At 32.4% G+C, this 25,935-nt stretch overlaps 1 protein-coding gene across 2 annotated transcripts in view; it reads left to right on the top strand.

Annotated features, from left to right (window-relative positions):
* Nucleotides 1-25,666, top strand: part of LOC140045517 (major facilitator superfamily domain-containing protein 6-like) — a 42,581-nt gene extending 16,915 nt beyond the window's left edge. The window contains exons 3-5 of one of the 2 annotated variants that reach the window (XM_072090455.1): nt 4,631-4,787; nt 13,583-13,786; nt 22,696-25,666. In XM_072090455.1, the coding sequence (XP_071946556.1) occupies nt 4,631-4,787; nt 13,583-13,786; nt 22,696-22,982 (648 nt within the window). In that variant the 3' untranslated portion in view covers nt 22,983-25,666. Of the gene's footprint in view, nt 1-4,630; nt 4,788-13,582; nt 13,787-18,544; nt 18,640-22,695 lie in introns of those variants that run through there. The other variant, XM_072090456.1, reaches the window with a different exon arrangement.
* The last annotated feature ends 269 nt before the right edge of the window (nt 25,667-25,935 follow it).

Raw genomic sequence — 25,935 nt, forward strand, 5'->3', positions numbered from 1 at the left:
TTATTTTACTTAACAATTTTAAATTGATAAAGTTTAAAGTGTTAATAATAATAATATGAAAAGAAATAGGACAACCACGAACAAGCAAAAGCATTACAACTGTGGCGCCCTTTAGAAATAAAAAAAATATATATTTCAATAATATGCATGAAAGAATAGACATTTAGTGATAACAATTTATTATAGTACTGCAAGATAATAAATACTAAACTATAATAAATAATTTAACAAAATAGTAAGTGTGTAAATAATAATAAATAATGATGATTGTGACCTCCAGTCACGTGTAAAAGGCAAATAACAGAAACTTGTAACGCGTTATTGTGTCAAACGGTTTTAACTGAAATTTAATAGAAAAAATAAACAAGAATTAACATCAAAATACTAATTAAGCACTGTATTGTACATACTGATGATTTCTATAGTCAATTCCTTTATATAACATATAAACAATCTTATTGGCCTATTCTGCAGCTGCGCACTACTTGTGCTCAGTCAAGCGTAACGAACATAATTCTGCACGCCGTGATAACTCACATGGTCTATCCATGAAGAATTCTATATTGAAATATAAGTTTCCAATTACATAGCTAAACTAACTACACATGAACTACTAAAATGTTGATCACATAAACTACAATATCGTGGGTAAATCTACCACAGAATACGATGAATGTCAATCATAATATATAAAGTTATAATATAATTAAAAGCTTCCAACTAATCTAGTCAGGCGAACAGCGCTAATCGCATCCTTTAGGCTAGCATAATGCTGTACACAATGGATGGTAACAATCAAGGATGATCGAAACTTAAACTTACAAAATAAAGAAAACTATAAAGTTACAAATACTAAATCTTACGTCATATGATTCCTAAGTTATTAATTAAATGTATGATAATAATTAAATGCATATAAAAACATACATCTATCTGCGACTATGCCTTTTGGAATGAAACATGGTGAAGATGACTGCTCACTTTCGGAGAAAACAACACAGTAACCTCGGTAACATGAGAAGCAAGAAAGGTAATTTAAAAATAAAGTATGGGACGCCAAATGCGTCGTACTCAAGCTGTAACAATGATAACATTTTTTCTCTGCAAATAAGACAGATTTTTTTTAAATTAATGATATATTTTATATATATATAAACAAATCAGGCAAAGAACATTAATTCTAAACCGCCCGGTAATATACTGAAATTTAATTAATTAATTTGAAACGATAAAGATGAGGAAATCTGTGAGAATGAGAAAAAGTCGCCCCAACCGAGACTCGAACTCGGACCGCCTGCTTGATATGCAGATGTCCTACCCATTAGACCACTGGGGCTTTCATGATATTGTTCGAACTCGATATATATATATTTTTAGATCGTCTGATTCCACACCTTCGAGAAACCTTGACGGCCAACATTGATATGCTTCAGATCTATAACAAGATCTATTTCGAGTGTTATAATCATGATATGAGTCGAAGGTGTGGAAACATCCATCAAGTTGACTTTGAACTTGAACAGCACTTTAGCTTCTGGTTGATCAACTCAACTCAACTTATAATAATAATAATAATAATAATGTTCATTTTACTACAGCGCAAAATCAACAGAAAAAAGAAGAGCAAAAACTAAAGAAAATACAAATTAAAAAGGTGGGATTTCAGGAGTTGTTTGAATGTGGTGAGGGATTCAGCATTCCTGATATAATTTGGAAGGGCGTTCCAGAGAACAGCTGCTGACCACGAAAAGGCACGTTGTCCATAACATTTTGCATGTTGAAGGCCGTGAACTTACTTCGTTACGTCCGAATGGCGATTTTTTTTTCGTACATAAGTTGGGGACCCCTTAATGAAACGTCACAAAATAAACATGAATAATTCATCAGTTAAATTTTCTTGTTCCGTGTGCACCCAAGCGTATAGCAACAAGAAGTGACACAACTGCGATACGATTCTAGGCCTATGGTTGCGACGTGCGATTTCATAAAAGAATAGCGGCGTTTTGTGTGGATTTTCGAAATAATCAGCCTTTAGTTTATGATAGTGTTTTTAATATAATGTATTACTAAAGAATTACGTGTTAAAATTATAGTTTCTATTAATACTATTAGGCCTAATTATTAGTCTCTAAAGCCCATGTCTATTCTAGTAGTCTGTGTGGGTGTGACGTGTATGTTACTGTTAGGTATGACACAGTCCGAGTAATAAATCAGCAAAATTAAACAATTACATTACACAAAAATACATTTTTTATTCTCGTGGTTCTAATCTTTCCATCTCATGTGTTCATAATTTAACGCGCATTTTTAAAGTTCATTTGAGTTGAGTACATGCATATTGTTTGATAATAAAATAGCAGAATTAAAAAATTACAGTACACAAATTATACACATCTTCTTGTGGGTCTAAGCTTTCTATGGGCTATGTCTAATTACTACTTAGTTGAATGTCTTGCCTAGCTGTCGATTAGCCTCGACACATTTTGCATAGGTTGGTGTGTGTGTGTGAAGAAGAGTGCGCGAAGGCAATCACATGAATTGACCTAATCCTAGGCCTAGAAAGAATCCTATCGCAGTTGTAATCACTTGTTGCTATACGCTTGGGTACACACGGAACAAAAAATTTAACTGATGAATTATTCATGTTTATTTTGTGACGTTTCATGAGGGGTCCCCAACTTATGTACGAAAAAAAAAAATCGCGTCCGAATGCGAACCAAGCTTAACCCATTTCGTGTAAATGGCCAAATCACTTATCAAATACACCCTTTGTCCTATTGCAGACTTTAAAAATTAACCTAAATAAATACTTTTTTATATTGAAACTTCTTTTTTCATTTTTCCTTTATTGCTTCTGACAAATCACTGCTGTATATTATACTCGCGTGCAATTTCGAGTAGTATTCGAGGGCACAAATGCTTTCAGGATTCAACTGATCATTGCACACATTTTACATACGTGCTAGGTAATGCAATAATAGTAATATAATAAAACCTTTCTGGTCTGTTATCATAGGCCTACATTCCTGCAGCATCATCTGAGAATTTTTTTAAAAGATTGTTGTGCAGGCGTCGTCTGTTTTTGTTATACGTGTACTGGAAACTAAAACGAGTAACCTGGTTCTAGTACGCGAATATGATCTTATATATCTTATATTTCTGGATCTTATTTATGTTTTTATGGATTTTATGAAACTAGATGATTGTATTCAACCTTAATAATGTTTCATCCCGTGGGAAATGAATAGCTTTTAAATTAATTTTAACTTGCTCATTTTAAATACAATAGAAGTGTAAAATAACTATGTTATATTATGTACCTGTATATTTCATTATCTCATTAATACAGATAAATTTAGTAGTTTTATCTTTTGCATGTTTTAAATTTGAAGTGCAATAAGCACTGTAATGAATTAAGTGTATACTATACTACTGAACCTAATATGCCCTGCGTGTGTAATTGGTTTTTCTCTTTCGTGAGGATTTTACCCACATATATTTCTAGATAAGGAAATATAAATCCATGCCAAAGGCAAATTACTGAAAAAATGACAATGCTGTGGATATCAGTGGCTGGATTGCAAAATAGAGATACAAAAAAAAAGCGAAAAGCTAAATCAAAACGATAAAGTAAAATAAGATAAGAAAATATATGTATTTAGCAAAGCATAATTGTATCATATAAAGAATATATAAATATATGTACATGTTGTATAACAACATAGCAACCGACTGATGCATGCGTAGACGTGTTTTATGCTCTACATTGCGCGCGCGTTACTCAGACGCGTTTTTCTGTGATACTTTCAGTTGATGTTTTTCAAAACAACGAGGTTAGTTGGTGAATAGATATCACAATGTACTTCTAACTATTTCAATAAACTTATTGCTAATGATCAACATGATATTAAAATCACAGTGTTGCATAGGCCTACTGACCTAGATGTCGATGAACGAACAACGTGTGTGGACACAAATGAGTTTGGGCTACACGAATGTGTGCCAATAAAAAAATTGTCTAACGTTAAAACGCGTTGAAGTGTAAAGATGACGCTGTTTTAGCGTCAAACATCTCTTTCAAAAGTGATATAATTGTATTACTCTTATAGTGTCGATAATCCGTATCCTTACTTATTGAAATTAGTGTGCTATTTGTATGCGATATATTACTATTGAGTAGATATATCACTTTGTACTTTTCCACGTACAGTGGATCGGTTCCACATTATTAATTGGTAAATCCGAAACTCAGATACATGGGTTGTTAATAGATATCTTCATTAATAACATTGTTACATGATCCTCTCTCACAAAAAATAAAAATCTGTATCAAAAGTTAAATTAAAATGTCATCTAACTTTCTTTTTTCTCAGTTATTTATTGTTTATTAAAATGTCATGGTGTTTCCAACCATTATGCAATGCGTAATTTTACTCCTTCCTATATATTGCACATTAATAATAACTCTTCCCGTCACTTTTACAATATATTTACTTATTTTTCTAGAACACCAATATACATTTCCAGCTTCCTGTATAACGTGGCACTACATGTCGATTTGATTCTCCGTCTCTAAAAATAAAATAAAAAGTAAAATATCACTAAATTGTCACTTGTTTATCTTTTACAGTCAAATGGCCATAACAAGAAAAATAGTTATGATATTAGAGTTGTGTACAGAGGCTTATGTAACCTACGTTATGGACTGGTATTGTTTATATGTATGTGGATGGGTTTGTGCAATGGTTTAGTAAAAGCATTCTCCTTTTGGTACATCGAAGCTTTAGGTACGTATTGGTTTTTTTCTACACTATCAAACTTTATGTGACAACAAAATGTGATGTGCTCATATGGACATGATGATGTCATATCACTACAATATTTGAGTGGGTATATTACTACCATTAAATGTTTGAGCACATCACAGATGTAGACAGAGCTTTAGATTCATAGTAAAACTTGATCGTATAGAAAAATACGCCTATATTTAGAAAGCAATTTTCGCGCGCCCTCTATGAATGTTACAAACATTCAGTTGCTTTCATTTCCTTAAAAGCAAACGCATACAAATGTAATTCCATAAATTGGTAACCACACAGTACCGTAATGTACGGGAAGAGTGATTGTAACTTGGTGGTATGATGTATAAAAAGTTCCGCTTCCGACGTCTGGATCAATCCTCTTCCGACGTCTGGATCAATCCATCTTCAAGTATTATTCAAGTATTATGTGTTCTGTATTCTGTGATGAATAGTGACAATTTCAGATATTACTGTACCAGTAAAATTCATAATCAATCAATTAATTCAAAGAATAAATAAAGATAATTATAATATAATAATTAATAAATCATTGATGATTTAAAGCTTATACAAATCAAGCGTCATTATCATATGTGTCATTGGTAATTCACGAAGCAGTTCTAGATTCCAAGCAACGTGCTTTGGAAGTAGATACTCTACATTAAATCACCTCTTAACGTATTATAAATCACACGAAAACTATTATTCTATCAAGAGAAATCGCAATTCATTCAGCTTATAGTGTTTACGTTGTCTTAAATGGATACACGAACCTGTTATATAAAATGATTTCGCTCATTAGGCCTAACAACTTGGTTTCATTTTCGATTAATGTTTACTCGCCATAAATGCGCAGAAAATCAACCAATAATGTTGAATGATAACTCGTTATTTATTAGTATGTGTTTTCTATATAATAACAAATGATTACTAGGCCCACATTATATGGTCATCGCATGTCACTTGCTTAGAATAATAATATCAATCTTGAATATTAAGTAAGTATACCTTTGTCGGCGGAAGACGTTGGTCGAATAATTCTCGAATTTGAATAGCGCCATAATATTAAGTAAATGTTGCAAGTATAGGCCTATTGCATTGAGCAAGTATAGGCCTATTGCATTGAGCAAGTATAGGCCTATTGCATTGAGCAAGTATAGGCCTATTGCATTGAGCAAGTATAGGCCTATTGCATTGAGTAAACGACACATTAAGAGTGTAAGTTGCGCAAAATCGAGTAAACACAAAACGATATATCAACTATATAAAATGTAGTGTGTGTTATAGTTGATACAGAGATTTTTAATTCCAGTAGTAATACTCATTCGGCTAGTCCTTTTTTAAACTTTTAAACGAATTCAAACAGTAAATGCTGATTGATCGAAATTCAATAGCATTTTAGTTTAAAGTAAATAACATGTTAATATTTGACTTATATTCTGTTGTCTTGTAAATACAATGTCAATTTAAATTCTATAAATTTCTAGATTTCCAAGGACGTATCTCTTAATTAAAAATGACTCGGAAAATATACTCATCAAATTCATTTTTATTATTAATTATGACCTCCTACGCATTTTCGTGTCTAAAGTTACGACAGTGTAATCAATTGATGGTTATTCAAACTTCTGATTTGATGAATCGTTAGAAACGTCATACACAACATTTGACGCATGCGTACGACTCTGATTTGTACGCGAGTTGTAGCGTGCGTAAAAACTCTGAGTTGTGTACGCGAGTTGACGCGTGCGTACAAATTCTGATTTGTACGCGAGTTGACGCGTGCATACAAACTCTGATTTGTACGCGAGTTGACGCGTGCGTACAAACTCTGATCTTCTGTACGTGAGTTGACGCGTGCGTACAAACTCTGATTTGTACGTGTTTACCTATATTTTTTTCCTTGACCGACTTTGTTAGCAATTTAAATAGTTCATTTTATTAATTATTATTATTATTATGTGATATCTTTATTTAAACAAACAACATATAAATATAAATAACGAATATTAACAATTCTAGCAATGAAAGCTGAAATTAAAAACACAAAATGAACAACAAAAACATCAATATAAAAATATAAACAATTTCTGGAGAAAAAAAAACCAATCTTATTAATAAATTGGAAAATAGTGTTTTGTCGTATATTACCTAAGTAAATGATATTGCAAGGAACCTTACTAAGCAACACACACGTATGTCAACAATCTACTTGTGTATAGATTAGACGTTATGTTAATATACAAATTGGAAACATTTATGATTATGAATTATGCACACGAGACGTTGTAACTAAATACATTGGTTTTGAAGTCAGCCCTTGGGAGATGCTTGGAGAGCTCGCCGTGCGTCGAGTAACTTAAACGGTTATCGAATACACTGCAGTCTTCACATTGTTATTCCCAATAGCAATTCTTAGTATTGCTATTGAAATGTAAATTCAAACGTGTTCTGTTGAATGGAACCTACATTCCATTTTAACCTAATTCGATGTTCGAAGAAAAGAAATCGTTTGTGATGTTCGTAGTACAGCTACTGTAGTCTTAACATTATTATAATGCTGGGACATTATAACAAACTGAGGCCTATTGTTGTATTCTCTCATTTGTCAGCAGTCGTTATTCAGTATTACTCCCCTAGCAAAATATCGAGAGCAATATACTTTAATTAAGAACCAATATTCTCATTAAATATGGTATAATGATTCTCATTTTGAAATGTTACCATGACAATACTACGCATTCACAAGACATTTTCCGAAGATTAACGTTGATGGCGCATTGTCCATAATCTTTTAATATTATATACAAAGAAAATAGAAAGAAACTTGCAGCTTGAAAGGCAGCTAATAAGATTGGTTTTGATTTCTCACCAAAATGTCTATTTAAATTTGGTTCCCACACAGTACGCGACGCAAGTAATTTGACCAATCACAACGCGATGAACCATTCGAATTGCCACTTGACTTGCGTTGCGCGTACGTCCTTGCGTTACGCGTACGACCTAGCGTTGCGCGTACGTTCTTGCGTTGCAATCATGGCAAAATTAGTTTTGTCAGTTGATTGTTCTAATTTCAATCACCGCGCCATTTTTAGGAGTTTAAGTAACAAAAATGTTTTTTTTTTGAGTTGATGTATCTTCTCATATCTTTTTCAATTATTTGAAAAATAACTAATCACATGTCAACAGCATTCTTGTATATCCGCATACAAAGTTCAGTGACGTCATTGGTTATCGAGTAAGCGCATTCAAATTTTGTTTTACTTGTTTTCTATCAGAAACATATTAAATGGTAATCAATCATATTTTAAAAATGAAATTAAGAATTTTCTTAAACTCGAAGTATTGCGTGATGTCTTTACATTACATTTCTGTATGGTCCGTGTGGCAAATTCATTTATTCATTATTGATAAGTACAATATGTTAGTGACGTAATCATCTTATCAACGTCATTTCAAAATTATTAAAAATTCAAGTTATTACTATTACTACATCGTTTTGACATTCTCAATCGATCAAGTACAGGCTTGTCATCGCTGAGTATTCATGATCACCTCTACCTTACTTGTTCGTGTGTTTTTTTATTATTTCAATCTATATAAAGAAAATTACTACATTCAGTAAACTAGTAACCTGTAGTATTACAAAAATCCATCCATTTTGAAAAATATCAGATAAGAAATAAACCAAATTAATAAAGCAAATCCATATGAGAGACTACAAATTCTTTTTTAATAAACCGATCAAAAAAGATTGAGTTTTAACAAAAACCAACTTTTACATAAGATTTTAACAAACCAATCAGAATAACTTTTACAACATAAGTTTCACGAATCATGATAGCTTTTACAACATAAGTTTTACAAATCATAATAACTTTTACAACATAAGTTTCACCAATCAGAATAACCTTTACATAAGATTTTAACAAACCAATCCGAATAACTTTTACAACATAAGTTTCACTAATCATAATAGCTTTTACAACATAAGTTTCACCAATCAGATTAACTTTACAACATAACGTTTACCAATTAGAATAATTTTTACCTAAGATTTTAACAAACCAATCAGAAAAGCTTTTACAACATAAGTTTCTCCAATCAGAATAGCTTTTACAACATAAGTTTCACCAATCAGATTAACTTTACAATATATGTTTTTAACAAACCAATCAGAATAGCTTTTACAACATAAATTTCTTCAATCAGAATAGCTTTTACAACATAAGTTTCACCAATCAGATTAACTTTTACAATATATGTTTTTAACAAAACAATCAGAATAGCTTTTACAACATAAGTTTCTTCAATCAGAATAGCTTTTACAACATAAGTTCCACCAATCAGATTAACTTTTACAATATATGTTTTTAACGAACCAATCAGAATAACTTTACAATATAAGTTTTTAACAAACAAACTTTTACTTTTACAATATTACAAGTTTTTTTAACAAACCAGCTTTTACTTTTACAATATTATAAGTTTTTTTTAACAAACCAAATTTTACTTTTACAATAATTATTATTTTTTTTTTTGTCTTATGTAGGATCGACCCACTTTTATTTCTTCATCAATAAAATGTTCGTTTACAATGAGTACATTGAGCACATGAGTAATGTAATGATACAATACAATATAATTGACATTAACTAACTTTCAGTACAACTGATATCTCACTCCTACCATTGCATTTTATATATAATAGTATAAGGAAAGAAAAAAAATTCCTCTATGTTATACACTCTTTACACGTTTTTCAATCCTTAACAATGTACGTATAATTTACCACAGAATTCTTAATTTTATAACTCTTTTTATCTCTTTCAGGCAATCAAAAAAAAAAAAGTTATATTTTACTTTACCTAAATATCAATTTTATAAACTTTAATTTTATACCTTGCTAAATTGTTACGGTCCATATCTGACCACATTTTTTTTGCCTTTTCTTTATTTATTAGAAACTCACAATTGATTATATCTTCTAACTCCGCAGTGAACATTAACCATGGACATTTTTTAACAAGTCCTAGTCTGTGTTTGACTTTATTTTTATAAACACAGAAAGTTAAAATGGAAAATATTTCATTAATTTTGACATCATATTTTCCAAGTAAAATTTTCTCCCATGTAACTTCCTGAGTAAATGCAAAACATGTTTTCAACATAGCGCAACATTTTACCCAGCAATGTTTTACTTCTTTGCATGTAAATAACATATGCTTTTCATTTTCAACCTCCTCATTACAATATTCACAATAATTACTGTTTGACAAATTCCATAATTTTAGCTTACACCTAGTTGGTAAAATTTTATGTAGCAACTTAAAATTAAAGAAAGCCACTCTTTTTATGTGCAACATACTCTTAACTTTGTTTTTCCAACATAGATTCCAGTCCAATAATTATTATAAGTTTTTTTAACCGACCATTACAATACGTTTTTAACAAACTACTACCGATATTCTGTTTGTTTTGTTAAAAAGACATTCTTATGTTAATAATACTTACTTAATGATACTTACTTAATAATACTTACTTAATAATACTTACTTAATGATACTTACTTAATGATACTTACTTAATGATACTTACCTAATGATACTTACTTAATAATACTTACTTAATAATACTTACTTAATAATACTTACTTAATGATACTTACTTAATGATACTTACTTAATGATACTTACTTAATGATACTTACTTAATAATACTTACTTAATGATACTTACTTAATAATACTTACTTAATAATACTTACTTAATGATACTTACTTAATGATACTTACTTAATGATACTTACTTAATAATACTTACTTAATAATACTTACTTAATGATACTTACTTAATAATAGTTACTTAATGATACTTACTTAATGATACTTACTTAATGATACTTACTTAATAATACTTACTTAATGATACTTACTTAATGATACTTACTTAATGATACTTACTTAATGATACTTACTTAATGATACTTACTTAATGATACTTACTTAATGATACTTACTAAAGGCGGCCTTTGCTACTACAAACCAGATACAATTTGAATTGAATTGAACTCTTTCAAATAAGATGTTTATCCTAGTTGACTATTCGTCAAACAATTGCTTAAAATTTACTACAATAGCGTTATAATGTTAGCGGTTTTTAGTACTTTGTATATTATTAAATGTTCTTGTTTGTTGTTCTCAGTTTCGAATTCTTTTTTTTTTTTAATTTCACTAATGGCAGGAAACTACTATTTTTATCACAATTTCGGTCGGAGTATCAGAATATCTTTCATGATCTTAATAATGTGAGTTAACCAATAAAGTTACGTACTCGTACATACAACCAGAAGAGATAATAACTCACTTACGAAACGCTACTCTCGTAAAATTAACTCAACCCACATTGATTAGCAGTAAACAGGAACCATATAATTATTGGGTACCATTAATGGCTTTTGGCGGCAACTTCAATACATTAAGTACATCACCAGTATGCTTTGGTGATAATGTATTTCACTTAATAATATTTCTATTGTGCTGAAGTTTAATGTAATTAGTTAATGTTATTTAATGAAGTTTGCTGTCGTATATTTTTTGATGGTGACTATTGACTTATAATTTAATAATATTATTAGCCACATGTAAATTTCACACGCGCGCGCGGATTATCCGTTATATGAATCTTCTTGTATGCATTATACACATGTGAAAAAATCATTACAATTGTAGACTTATTAGTTTTATGCGCGCCACACGTAGCAACAGAGCGCGTGTATTATACATGACAATACAATTACAATATTATTACAGCATTAGTTTAATGCGCGCAAAGTACGAAATAACAGAGCGCGTGTATACTGTCACTGTTACGAGACATAAATTGACATTGCAGAGCAAAAATTATCATTATTAACATAAACTCCGGAGTACAGGTTGGATGAAATAATTCTATAAATTAAAGAAAATAAGTTCATCCAGTTGGGCGTTTGAGAGAGAATATCAACAAATATACCCGGGTCGGCCGATCAGGACTTTTTGCAAAACAAACTTTATAACGAATGAAAAGAAAAACTACATTAAAAAATAGCTTTTACCAAACAAAATAATCATATGTGTAATTTGCTGATTGGCTACAGAAACTGCGTTTATCGATCGTTTAAAATCGGTCACATGACCAAATCCAATTACTATGGAAACCGGTTAACAAAATACTAAGACGTGTGACCCACATAATTGAAGATGAATGAATACTACTGATGTGATTGAGATTATAAATAACGACTAATATTCGATAATATTAGGTTAATTAATGGTCATTAATGGTCATTAATACAATATTTTCATTTTATATATTTTAATTAATTATAGTTTAGTGTGTTTCTTCATTATTTTTTACTGCCATTATTTTCAGTGAAATTTGAAATTTTTTGAATTAAAAAAATCTTTCTATTAAAAGTACATTCAAAGAGGATGAATTTGTTTTTCTCTTAAACATAATTTTAAAAGATATTTAAAATAAAAAACACTTGATATTTTTAATAGAAAGAATCATCAACATACAATTATTGCTATAATTGTATTATAGATAAACTCATAAAAAAAATTGTACCCATATCATTTATCTTAATCAAATATTGTATTTTGAAAATAATTATTATGACTATTTTTAAGAGGAGTTTCTTGTTGGTGATCACGGTACTCAAACACTGCTCGTACTAAAACTAATTTACTTGGTAGTACTTAAGTACTAGTACAAGTACATGGCGTGAGAACGTGTGATTGATAATAAGACAAATTGCAATGGATGTATTCACTGTCAATCCGCTGATGAATTGGACTTTGTAGGCAAAATATAAAAAAATATGTTGAGTAGAATGTTCTATGAATAAACATGTACAGCTAGAAAACATCGATCTTGATGGTGTATTTATTTATTATTTATTTCATTGATTCCGACAGTACAAAATATTAAGACAAAATAGATACAAGACAATGCCGAGGAGGAGAATCGAGAGACAAAATATATAAGTACGCTTCATCGTCGTATAGCGAGTTATACTATCTTCTGCTGCCATTTATTCCTGTCGTGGGCTGGATGTGTCTCAATGGGGGTACGGTGAGGTGGGTGGGGGTGTAATTTAATACTGTTTTCAAGCCATCCTTTATCATTGTTGTCCATATTTTCTTTCGTTTTCAAACTGTCGTTTTCTTCTAAAAACAAAAGCAATAAACAAAATGTTGTCACTCGTAAGCTGCTCTCCAATGTCTGGTATTGAATGCAACAAACTCATAGCAACATTGGGGGACAATAACTATTATTATAGAAATCCAAAGGAGAATTGCTGAAAATGACAGTGCTGGATCTCAATAGTGATACAAAAGAAATAATCAGAAAGCTAAATCAAAACGATAAAATAAATCAGCCAGAAAGAGATTGTTGATCTATCGGATATCATTACACTAATCCTAAATCATATCCTTGCCCTGGCGGATTAGCGTTTATCCACCGCCGAAAGATTGACATTCTTTCTTGCTGCTTAACTTTATCGTTTTTATTTAGGTTTTGCTAATTTAATTATTATTATATATATATATATATCCAGTAATCCATACCCACAGTCTTTTGTCAGTAAGTGGCCTTTTGACCAGGTCATTCGCAGGACAATCAATGGCACACAATATACAATACTGTTCTAGTCATAAACACCTACGCAAACTATTAAAATAAGTGCAATTGTTTATAATGTAAAATTTTAAAATGTTTTATATCTTATTTTAGGTGGTTCAAGCTCGTTGGCCAGTTTGACTAACTTAGCAGCAACGTTTGCCAGTGCAGCAGGCCTGGTTGTCATGCCCAATATCAACGCTTCGTGCGGCTACACAAAACCAATATTTATTGGTTTGATATTTCAAGGTCTGAACTACTTCGGCTACGCAGTTATGCAAAATCCGTGGTGGGCAATCCTTCCAAATATAATCAAAGGTTGGTAAATAATTCTTTTTTTTTTATACACAACTATGCTAACAGAAAGGATTGAAAATAGTATTGTAATAGATCGTAACAAAAAAAACTGCGTTCTAACCAAAAAAACCTACCGCAACATATAGCCTAGTCTGGGTTCCAGACGGAATTTTGACTTAATATTAGTAAAAAGATAAAATATTTTGGCATATATCAGCTTGTATTTTAAGACAAAAATCGAAATAAAAAAAATAAATAAAAAAGACAATAAATACATACTTGGGGCAAAGTCTACATATAGCCATTCAAACGTCCGAATTAATATATGTTCGTGCAATATGAAATCATATATTATTCAAACTAATCAACAGTACGCACCACTGACTTCTTAGGTACATTGAACAGTTTCAAAATTATGAGATTTCCAGTGGGTGCCAGTATAGAGGGCGCACCAAAATAATTTATTTTAGCCATAAAAGCAATTTTACATTTTCTATCATGAATGAGATTTCGGTATAACCCTATCCTAATTTGTTTTCGCCTTACCGAGTGTAGAATGTGCCGACAGCGCAATCTCTTACGACGACTATAGAATTGTTAATATCAAAGAATTACCGTTGATGGAAAGTAGAGTTCATTAAACCAAAAATATATCATACACTAAGTAACATTAATGAGCCATTTATCTATAAATAGAAAGGTAGATACATTGTTTCACGTTGCTTAGTAACTAAACCTATGAAAAATATTCGTGTAACACGCGAGGACTATATATATTTATGTTGTATTATAAATAACGACACGCCCTGAGATACCGTCACACACAATGTTGTGTTTGGCATAGCATATGTGTCTTTAATCACTATATTATCTTCGCGTTTTATTCGTGTAATACGCGAGGACTATATAGTTATGTTGTATTATAAACGAAACGCACATGCCAAGAGATACCGTACACACACAATCTCGTCTTTTATCGATACCGTACACGCATTTTGTTCGTGAGAAAAATGACTTATTTTGTTGAAAAGAAAACGGACACCTTCCACTGAAAACCCCACACCAAAGATGCACACATAATACACACGTACATCAAAATCATGTTTAATAATAATAGTCAATGACTCAATATAGAGTAAATAACCCGACACGCTCGCTATGAAATCCATCTAATATTCGTTAATAGAACATCTATTCGGTCTCTACCCTTCTCATTACAAACACTCGACAAATTTGACGTATTTATTAGATGTCACCATAGCGAATGAAACATGTGTTATTGTTGGTTATTAGGGCGTATTAATTGGCTGGTATGTTTTATACAGACCTCTTGGGCATCAGTCTTAGATGTCAATGTTCGTCTTAATCCCCAGACGAATGAAAAGTCCATCCTGTTATAGGAGAAATCGAATTAACTATCAATCAATTTATACTTCCTGTGGTCCTTAGCGATTGGCTTGCTAAAATGTCAATATTTATTTGTATTATTTTGAATCCGGTAAAATAACCAGTTTAACGCTTTATCATTGTAATTAATTACTTATTGATGCTCTAAAAATTATTCTACCAAATTAATTTCCCATAATTCTCGAGTTTCATTTTGGGAATCTTATACTTGATTTTTTGGATTCCAAACAAATAACGTTTTATTGTTTCTTGTTCCCCATCGTCCCTCTTCTTCCCCTTCTCCCTCTTCTCTCGTTCCCCATCCTCCCTCTTTATCCATTTCTGCCTCTACTTTCGTTCTCCATCCACCCACTTCATCCCTTTCTTTATCTTGGCCTTCTCGTCATGCGGCCAACCACGTCCTCCTCTGGAGCCTGAGAAATATTTTATTTCTTTCCTAGAAGCATTGCCTAGGACATTTATTATACAAAGGCCATTGCCCGAATACATCAATTATATATAACAATAAAATAAACTTATGCGTGCGTTAAATAATGCTTTCTCTTTTTATAAGAAAAGTAAATAAACTTAGCAAGGTTAGAATATATATTTTACTTTATATCTATTTCCTTATAATATTTTACTTGACATTTACAAAATAATTTTTCAACAGTAGGGAATTTAAAGTAAAAAGATGGAAATAATTGTTTTCTTAAATTATTATATAAGGGACATTGAGATAAGAAAAATCACTCCTGGCAATATATAAGTTTTATGTAGTATCTCAAATATTACATTAAGCTGTAAAATCCGACTCTCAACTAGTATTCTATTAAAATACGTACAAATGCCACCTCAGTACAATTACATTTTCCACATCGAGAAAGGCTATTTTTATATTGTTTGGATTTTTTTTCTGAAATTACAAATTTACTTTAAGTTGTCGTGCTTGTAATGCAATAAATTAAATATCAATATCAAGAAATTAACTTTTTGTAGCGTTATACCAGCAGCACGAGCACGCTTATCAAATGTTAATGATACCTACACAATTGAAATATTGATTATTGGTTTAGCAATGTTGAAAGTATCGATCCTAATAGTTATATTTCCAATACGTGTTGTAAATTATAGTGTATTTGTTATTACCAATGCATCCATTGGTTCTTGAGTTGTGATGTAATGAAGAAAAACCATTTGAGGTATTTTTGCTATTTAAAATAACCCAAAGCGTGACTTGTACTTTCTCATTCTGTAGATTATCATTTAACTCGCCTTTGAAAAGAACGTTGACATTATAAAAACGTCCGGTTAAAATATATAATATCACCGACTGAGCCATCAAATATTAAACATTATACTTGTAAGATATCACATTCGTCCTCAGGTAGTATAGCGTCACTCATTATCCTACATGGTTACATCAACCTGTTTTAGTACCTTAGCATTCATTCCCAATAGACGCGCGACGCAGGTAAATTTGACCAATCACGATGAGCTAGATCATCCGAACCGTTCCTTGTGATTGGTGGTAAACTCAATTGCGTTGTACATGCGCATTTAGAAATAGACATGTTGCTTTCAGGAAGGGACCAATTTTTATGACTTCATTTCATATAATATTATCAATCTCACCACACAGGTACACAAACATTAATGATGTATGGACAAAATTCTGATACAAATATTTACATTTATATACGTGCTCGTAAAATTTTCTTTATGCAGGCGGATATAAGATTTGACTATCGATTCGTTATTAGTGTGCATACACCGCGTAAACTTTTGTGTGACACGCGCCTTTTTGTACGTATGCGCCAATTCTTGATGACGATGTACACGCGTTGTATAATCTTAACCACTACATATCATTACCCATCATTTTGAATACTTGACATCATTTTACTGTTATATTTGGTTGCTCTCATTAACTGCTGCTGAGCTGTTTGAATTCTGATTTGAGCCTTAAGACCTACTTTAGATTATAATCACATCAGCGCTTTATACACATCCATCATCATATTCAAAAACGTACAACAAATTCATATCAAGGTATACATTGGAAGTGGTATGTATGTACCTCACGCACTAATGTGTATAGCATCGTATTCGTAATGTTATTATTTTTATATAATTTCGTTATCCGGCCGATTCTTGTGTAGAATGTTTATTTATTGAGGTAAAAATAATTAAAATTACAACAAAGTAGCCGTTTTGCTAAAAACGTTGTGTACTCACAATATGCCATGGATAAAAATAAAAATAAATATTTATATGTTAATCCTATTAACTATTATTTACTTATTGGGGTAGAAGTAATAAAATTGCAAACAACCTTGTGCTCACACAACAATACAATAGAAACGAATAGAAAAGGTATAAAAATTGTTAATTCTTGGTTTATCCTATTAACTATTGTAGGGATGGTGGTTTTTAAAAACTTTCGGTTCTGGGTTTTGATTGTTTGGTATTTCACCTTGCCATTGTTTCGGAGTGTATTCTACTTTGTGTCATTTTTATGTCTGTATATTTTGTTGTACTGTTTGTATCAACACTCAAATTTCATACTCAGTTGTAAACGTGATGATGAAATATATAATATACTGAATTCCGACGTGATACATTGTTCGAACCGTAATCGCTTCCTTGTGACTGGTTAAGTTACTTGCGTTGCGTTTTTGCGATGTGTCGTTGCGTTGCGTTACTTTCTGCGACGCGTCGTTGCATTGCGTTACGTTCTGCGACGCATCGTTGCATTGCGTTAAATTCTGCGACGCGTCGCTGCGTTGCGCTACGTTTTGCAACGCGTAGTTGCGTTGCGTTATGTTGTGCGACGCGTCGTTGCGTTACGTTGTGCGAGGCGTCGTTGCGTTGCGTTACGTTGTGCGACGCGTCGTTGCGTTGCGTTACGTTGTGTGACGCGTCGTTACGTTACGTTCTTGCGTCCAAGTTTTATGACCAACTCCTTAATCATCAATATCTTAGAGAAGCATAAAAAGCTGACAAATGATTTCAGCGATGACTAACACACCAATGACAATCTTTAATTAGAATTTTATTCCATATTTGTATAACAAACAAATCAATATAAGAATATAAGTCAAGGTCAGGAATCCATTAGTTAAATGTATCTTTACTATTAATTTTAACTTAATTTAGATTAAAATTACAATACAATGGGAAATGCAATTGGTAATATTACAATGGAACCTATGCATATTATTTTAAACACCTTTTGTCTCAATACTGCATCTACATCTATTTTAATTTTCAGTCGAATCGAATCTGACTTATCAAGTAACTTTTGAAATTAGGCCTACTGATTCAAAATAAACGTCTTTCTGTGAACGATAAATAAACGACGCTAATATGTAAATATACCTTTCCCTACAGAAACAAAAACAGGCATCACATGTGACACAATATTACGGAACTTGGCTATATACTCTGTCATCAAATTAAAATACAGATGATGCTGATACGTATTGTTTTATTGCGACTTTGTTCTAGAAGATTCTTATCCAGATAATTCGATATAAACATTATAAATGATTCTAAATAAAGTAAAATTGATATATATTGATGTATTTCTTTGTAGCTATGTATGTAGATTATAAGTAATCTATCATTCTGATTTAGTAAGTTTGAGATCTCTTGCTTTAAGTCATGTTGATGATGTAATGATACATACAGTATAATTTATAACCGTACGTGTTGAATTGAAAGAATGTCGCTGCAGAAATCTTCACATTGGTGTAATGTTTGCCACAGCATATTATAATCCCACGTTAAAACTATGATTTTAATGTTAATTAATTCGAATCGAATCTATAACAATTACATATAAGGAGAAAGAAATTATAGAGTTTTAATGCAATCTATGTCTGTTTGTTAAAATCAATTCAACTTTTCGCGGCAGCTCTCAACACACAACAACTTAAAACTAACTGCTTGGTTTCCAAAGCAATGATGTACGCGCAATTCGCGTTTGACCAATCACAAGAGGTCATATGATGCCTCGCTTGTGATTGGACTACCTTTTTGTGTCACGTGCGTTGTTTCCTAGCGATAAGTTGAATAGCGGGGCGCGCGCGCACACCGTGCTTAACTTACGTCATCGTCCCAAACGACACGCAATATGTTATTTTCGACAATACGTTCCGCCTACGTACGTCTTTGTGTTGTGCGTCCTAAACTGTGAAAGCAAAGTTTAGATAATTTGTGTTGGTATAAAAAGCGGGAATTTTTAATACGCATGGAATATAAGGTGCTTAGTCGAGTTAACTTTTATCCCGTATCCCTCCCTCCTCAATCGTTAGACTTAGAAATTAAAAAATATTAATTTTTCATCATCAAACTTGCACAAGCTTCTCCCGCCAGGTGAAAGCCAAAGTTAATCAACAACTCCTTCATGAATAAAATATCAATAATAATAAATTAAAGAAGACCATTATTTTCCAGTATAAATAATCAGATTATTTATTCCTTTGAATTCATAATGTTATATTCATTACGGTAACATTAATGTATTCCACTATTATTATTAATAATATGGAACTTTTGAATTGCGACGATTAAGTGCATATCTCCCTTGGATACGACCTACGTATGTTGTAGCACTGCTGCTCCTCTCCTGAACCTTAAGCTCTGTCTACACTATCAAACGTGATGTGACAAAAAATGTGATGTGCCCATGGACATGCTAAGTGTGTAGACAGGGGGCTTAACCGATGAAATGCGGTGACATAACGAATCGGAGGATAACGAATTATAGGACATCGCAATTAGGACGAAAATACCAATCTGCAAAAATGGCGCAAATTAAGCTCAGTATATTATTCATGCTGGCTTTGCTATCGCAGAGGATTTTTTTGTTTAATCCGGGTTCCCAGCTCCACAAGTGTTAATTCAAAGATATTTATTTAATCGTGTTTGTTTGAAAACACGATACCTAACATAAAAGCAATCATTTTAATAGTCATTTTTTCAATATCCTATTCATTTAGTGTTTACTTAGATATAGCAATATGATTTCTTTGAAATTAATTTAATATCGAATGTAACACTCTGCCAAGGACATGCAAACTTCTGATAATTGATATTGTCAACTGTCTATCTGTGGCAAATGAATAATATACCTATTAATAATAAATATTACATTAAGTTAAGAAGATGTTTTTATCACATACTGTTTATAATGTTTAATGTGATATAATGATATTAATGTAATGGGCTTATCTGAGGGTCTCAGATGAGCAGCAATTGCTGGATGTATCACCCTCATTAAATATGGTTCAAATAAATAAATAAAATCCATCAGTGTTTCATTTTGCAAAGTGTTAGCATCAAGTCTAAATGAAGGTGTAAATTGTTACCCCGGTGAACTGGTTCACAAAATAGCACCTGTATCAGGGGGATTACCAACTATCTGATAGGTCAGTAATAATTAACTATTGGTAATCCTTGGTCATATTGCCTAAAGACATAAAATAATTAAATAAAATAAAGGACAACCTAAAATTAATAAAGCAACTTTTATATTTTAAACTTTTGTTTTATTTGCTATCATAATCAAGTGGTTAAAAGTTTAGTTACATATATATTACGTATATGGGACTAACTCAAACTGACCATGAACCTATGATAATGTTACGGGTTTACAAATGCATTTTTCATAAACTTTAATAACACTTTGATTGAACATAGCCTCATAAATACTAATAAGTCAATCAAGCAAATGGAGCAAGATTTTCCACTAGGATATTAGGACTTAAATGGTTTTAATATACTTAAAATGTACATAATTTCATTTACGATAAAACTGTCACAATTTAAAGTGTCTCTCGTGTCTGATTGCGCGTGCGCATTAGCGACTTTTCGTTAGAAGAATATTTATAAATATTTTCCATTTTTATAAATAATATCAAATTTAATAGTATGATTCGATTTTAAAATAGGACTAATTATTTGATTTTTAGATTTATTTGGTGTTACTATCTGTAGCCTACAATTTACGCGCGTACGCATTTCATTGCACGCGGGTGGAAACAAATGAATTGAATTGAATTTATCTCAATGATGTGGTCCGTATACTATGCAATAATTTCAGTTTAATTTGAGTTTCGTCTTTGATTAATATGTATTATGTTTTAAGACCGAGTAATATTCGACGATTTTATGTTTTATAGTAAGTTTAATGCTTTTAGTTTTACTGTGAATCGGTAGGCTATACTATAGCAAAACGTTCGCAGCAGTCTTTTCAACCCAAATTTACATAGTAGCTTAGAGAATATAAAACATGCTGTTGTCATAGTAATTGAACGCGCAATATGTATTGATAAGTATCGATTCTCTCATTGAAACTATTCTTAACAAGTTGGTTGGAAGGGTACCCCCTAGCCACGTGTTGCCATGGCAATAAACGCGACGACGATTAGCACGTCGTCGTCTGGTTGTCGTTACGTAAATGAATTTGAAGTTAAGAAACGTACTGTCCATGTCCTACAGGCATGTTTCAATTTCTATCAGCACTTACACAATCTTAATAACAAAACCGACACGTTTTCGAAAGAGAGCATGCGCATTATAGAGATGTGAAGCAGGTTCCTACTTGTTTCTTGTTTTTATGCGAATCGAAAGCTCTGTCTACACTATCAACCTAGTTTGACAAAATAGGTGTGATGTGCTCAAATATGGTAGTGATATGACATCATTATGTCTATATATGGGAACATCACATGTTTTTATCACATAAAGTTTGATAGTGTAGAGACAGAGTTTTAAACCATACATTTTTTAAGCTGAGTCCCTCATTTACGTACATTATTTGGGATAAAAAAGTTTCTGGTTAAGTTCATAATTCAGAGCGTTGGCATATCAGGCTGATGTTTTCGATATTTCAAAATGTGTTTTATGGTATGGGAAACAGTACGCTACAACCCGTAATTTAACGTATGGGAAACAGTATGCTAGAAACATTAACGTATGGGGATTGTGTTAACGATTTCTATGAATATCCCTTCTCATTTATGTCAATCAAATATTCAAATCCGATTATGCTTTATAAACAACATGCTGTCAATTTGAATAATAACACGCATATTGTTTTACGTAATAAATGTTAGTTTAGAAACGTAGCCTACTTTGCGAGTATCAGCTAAAGCTTGGTTCCCACTAGAAAGAGCAACGCAAGCAAGTTGACCAATGACAGACAGTTCAAAATACTGTACTAATCAATCGATTGTGATTGGTCAGATTAATTACGTTGTGCTTATGTCCTTGCGTTGCGTCTTAAAGCTTCGTTCCCACTGACGCATCAGAAATAAAACCACAAATTTTGTAAGGAATAAACGCAAAGAATACACGCGAGCATGCACGCGAGTATCCACCGTATTTCTGGCAAACATTCTTCACCTGTCTGTCTGTTTTCCAGCCGTGTGTGGTTTTGCATATAATTGTGTTCGCTGTATAATTTCTACATTTTATACGTACGCTTACTAAATATTTACTTTATTTTTTATTTGATATTTATTACTCTTTTACAGGTTTCTCGGCTGCTATCACATACCAGACGTTGGCGGCGTTCATGGCAGAATCGGTTCCACCAGAGTATCTATGTAGCCTACAGGCTGTTATGTGGGCACTTTACTACGGTTTCGGAAGCGGAGTTGGTGGAATTATGGGAGGCGTAGCTTTTGAATACGTCGGCCCAGTAGCCACCTTTTGGGGGATCTCAATCGTTTCCTTTTTCTTTGCCTTTCTATTTGTGTTTATTCACTGGATGTGTTCTAAAGTAGAAACGAAAGAGGAAAAACAAAATAATAATAGTTGAAAGAAATGTTATTGAAATATTATACGGGACAAATAAAATGTAAAGTAAAGCCTGGTTTCCATAAAATCGCTACACGACAGAGCGTAGCGATTCTATGGAAACGCTAGAATTTATCGGGGGTCTAGTACGTATGCGAGCACTAAATATTATTTGGTACGCGTATACGATTCATCGCCGACAAAATCGGCAAAGTTGAACATGGTTGAACTTTGCCGATTTGACTGCGATGAATCGGGGAGCCTTCCCGATTGCGTCGGCGACATCTGCGCGTGTAGCGATTTTAATGGAAACGCTGTAGCGACGGTGTAGCGATTTTATGGAAACTAGGCTTAACGTATATTAATCACAATAACCAAATATAGGTTAAGGTCTATAGATTTACATGCTGAGCAAATAATTAGTAATTTAATTGAATCAAATGTATTTTATTTTTAACATACTGTGTATATATAAGTAAGAAGTTATATTCATTACGGTGGGAAATTACCTCACGATCTATGTAATTGTGGAATATGTGCCCATCTTAATGTAATGGTGAGATATTTGCCCATCTTAATGTAATTGTGCTAGATATTAGAAAGATCCAATGGTTCACATCCATCATGTAATAATGGTTCACATCAATCATGTCATGCCATCCATGCAAGTAAGACGATTTTCCTAGGGAGTCATTCAACCCCCTACTCTATGTCGTCGTCGTCAATGTTCTCCATAATATTGATGTTTCCTTTATTTTATTGTAACGAGGGTAAAATATGTATTGTATCAATATCTTAGAAAACATACCCTGACCATGGCACAAGATAACATACCCTGACCATGGCACAAGATAACATACCCTGACCATGGCACAAGATAACATACCCTGACCATGGCACAAGATAACATACCCTGACCATGGCACAAGATAACATACCCTGACCATGGCACAAGATTCCAGAATTTCGCCGAATAAGAAGCACAACCGTATTACTCAATACTAGGTCAGGATCGTAGGCTGGGGCAGATGCACTCTTTTAGGCCTTTTTCAATAATAAGTGCAGTTTACGCCGTGGAGCAGCTCTATTTTTCATAATTTTCTTAACTTAGCCCCAACCATGACCCGGTCTTATTTGTTTCATATTTCGACAAATCATGTAAAGTGCAATTTCCGGGGACTTAACAGCTCTATTTAAAAAAAAAATCTTAGCTCAGCCCCAAGGGGGATGTGAAGGAGGTTGGTCAGGGCATGGTTAGTCCAATTTTAACAATGTTCGCCTACGTTTCTGTAGGTGGATCATCCACATTGCAGCGGGTTCTAATGTAACAACCAAAGGGGAAGCTATGTTGGAATTAAACAGTACTGTAATAGTTAGCTGTAGTATCAGGTTGTTTGTTCACTGTGGCACATTGTGAGAATTATATTTCAATTCAAACTCTATAGTTTGTATACGTATATCGTATGCGTTCACAACCTTAAATACAGAATCGTCACTGATTAGGGGTAGATCCAGGATTGTGAAATACGGAGAAATCGGACGGACTTATAAAACACGTAAATGAAGTGTTGAAATTAATCTAATGTATTGGTTTCCCCCTTAGAAAGGTGGAGGTCCAGCCGCCGTATTCCTTAAGCTTGGTTCCCACTGGAGAAACAGCGTAGACATGGACGCAACGCAAGCGAATTGACCACTAGCAAGCGACTGCTGCTGTTCGTAATAATCCATCGCTTTTGATTGGTCAAATCACTTTGTCTTGCGTTCGTGTGTTGTGTCTCTGTATATTGTGAACCAATCATTATAGCGTGTAATATTTCAGGGGAAATGGTTATAAGAATGATTATAAATGATTTAATACTGATTATGTTCATGATGATGAAGACTGATGATTGGTTAATTGTTGACGATGGTGAACCTTTGCGTTGGATGGCGAATGGTGGAGGGGGAAGATTAGTAATCCAATATTTTCTTGTTGAAGCGCGCGTGCGTGTTAAAATGTTAATGGTGTATGAAAATATGTGTAATTAAAAAAAAAACATTCTAGGACGACTGACGAGTTCAATGACGACAAGACGACGATAGACGAATAGTTAGCAATAATTTTGGTTATGGTGAGCTCTGTCTACACTATCAAACTAGCTTGACAAAAAAAGTGTGATGTGCCCAAATATGGTAGTGTGATATGACATCATCGTGTTCATATTTGGGCACATAACATTGTTACATATTCGTTTAATAGTGTACATAGGATTTTAAGTATTACGTATTTATATGAATTGCCACTTATATTGGTTGTGCTGAGTAAAGGACCAATGTTTGAAATAAAATAAGGGAAAATAATAGAGAGTCTACACTATTAAACTAATTTGACAACAAAAATGTGCCCAAATATGGTAATGATATGCCGTCATCATGTCTATATATAGGCACATCACATTTTTTTTTGTCACATAAAGTTTGATAGTGCAGACAGAGTTTTACATTACATCTCTATAGTTACCCTTATTTTATTTTATCAGAATTTATTCAGTGTATCGTCTGGTAATAATGTTTAAAATAATTGTAATTTATTTATAAAGAAACTATTTATTTAATTTCCACTAATTCAAGGTAAATTATTTGTTCATAGACCTAGTGATCGATGTTGTAATTTCACGTATTGTAGGTGAAGTATATAATGAAATATTAAATATAGTTTTGGATTGTGTCGGTTTTAAACACGTTTCTTTTGGAATTGAATCATTGTTGTTGTGTAATGTTGTCATCATCAAATTAATCATACAATAACAATAATTTACCTAAATATTCGTCATAATAACGTCAATCGTGATTGTTACTTAATTGCTGCCTACTCATCCTTAGGCCTACACCATCAAAACAAAGAAGAGAGAGAGGGGTAGGTGGGGGTGTGGGAAGGCCCCATAATAACTTGAATATAGACGTGAAACAACGGTATGCTTACCAAGTAAAGTATG

The sequence above is a fragment of the Antedon mediterranea genome, chromosome 3 (genome assembly GCF_964355755.1).
Source record: "Antedon mediterranea chromosome 3, ecAntMedi1.1, whole genome shotgun sequence".
In the NCBI taxonomy this organism is placed as follows: Eukaryota; Metazoa; Echinodermata; class Crinoidea; order Comatulida; family Antedonidae; genus Antedon; species Antedon mediterranea.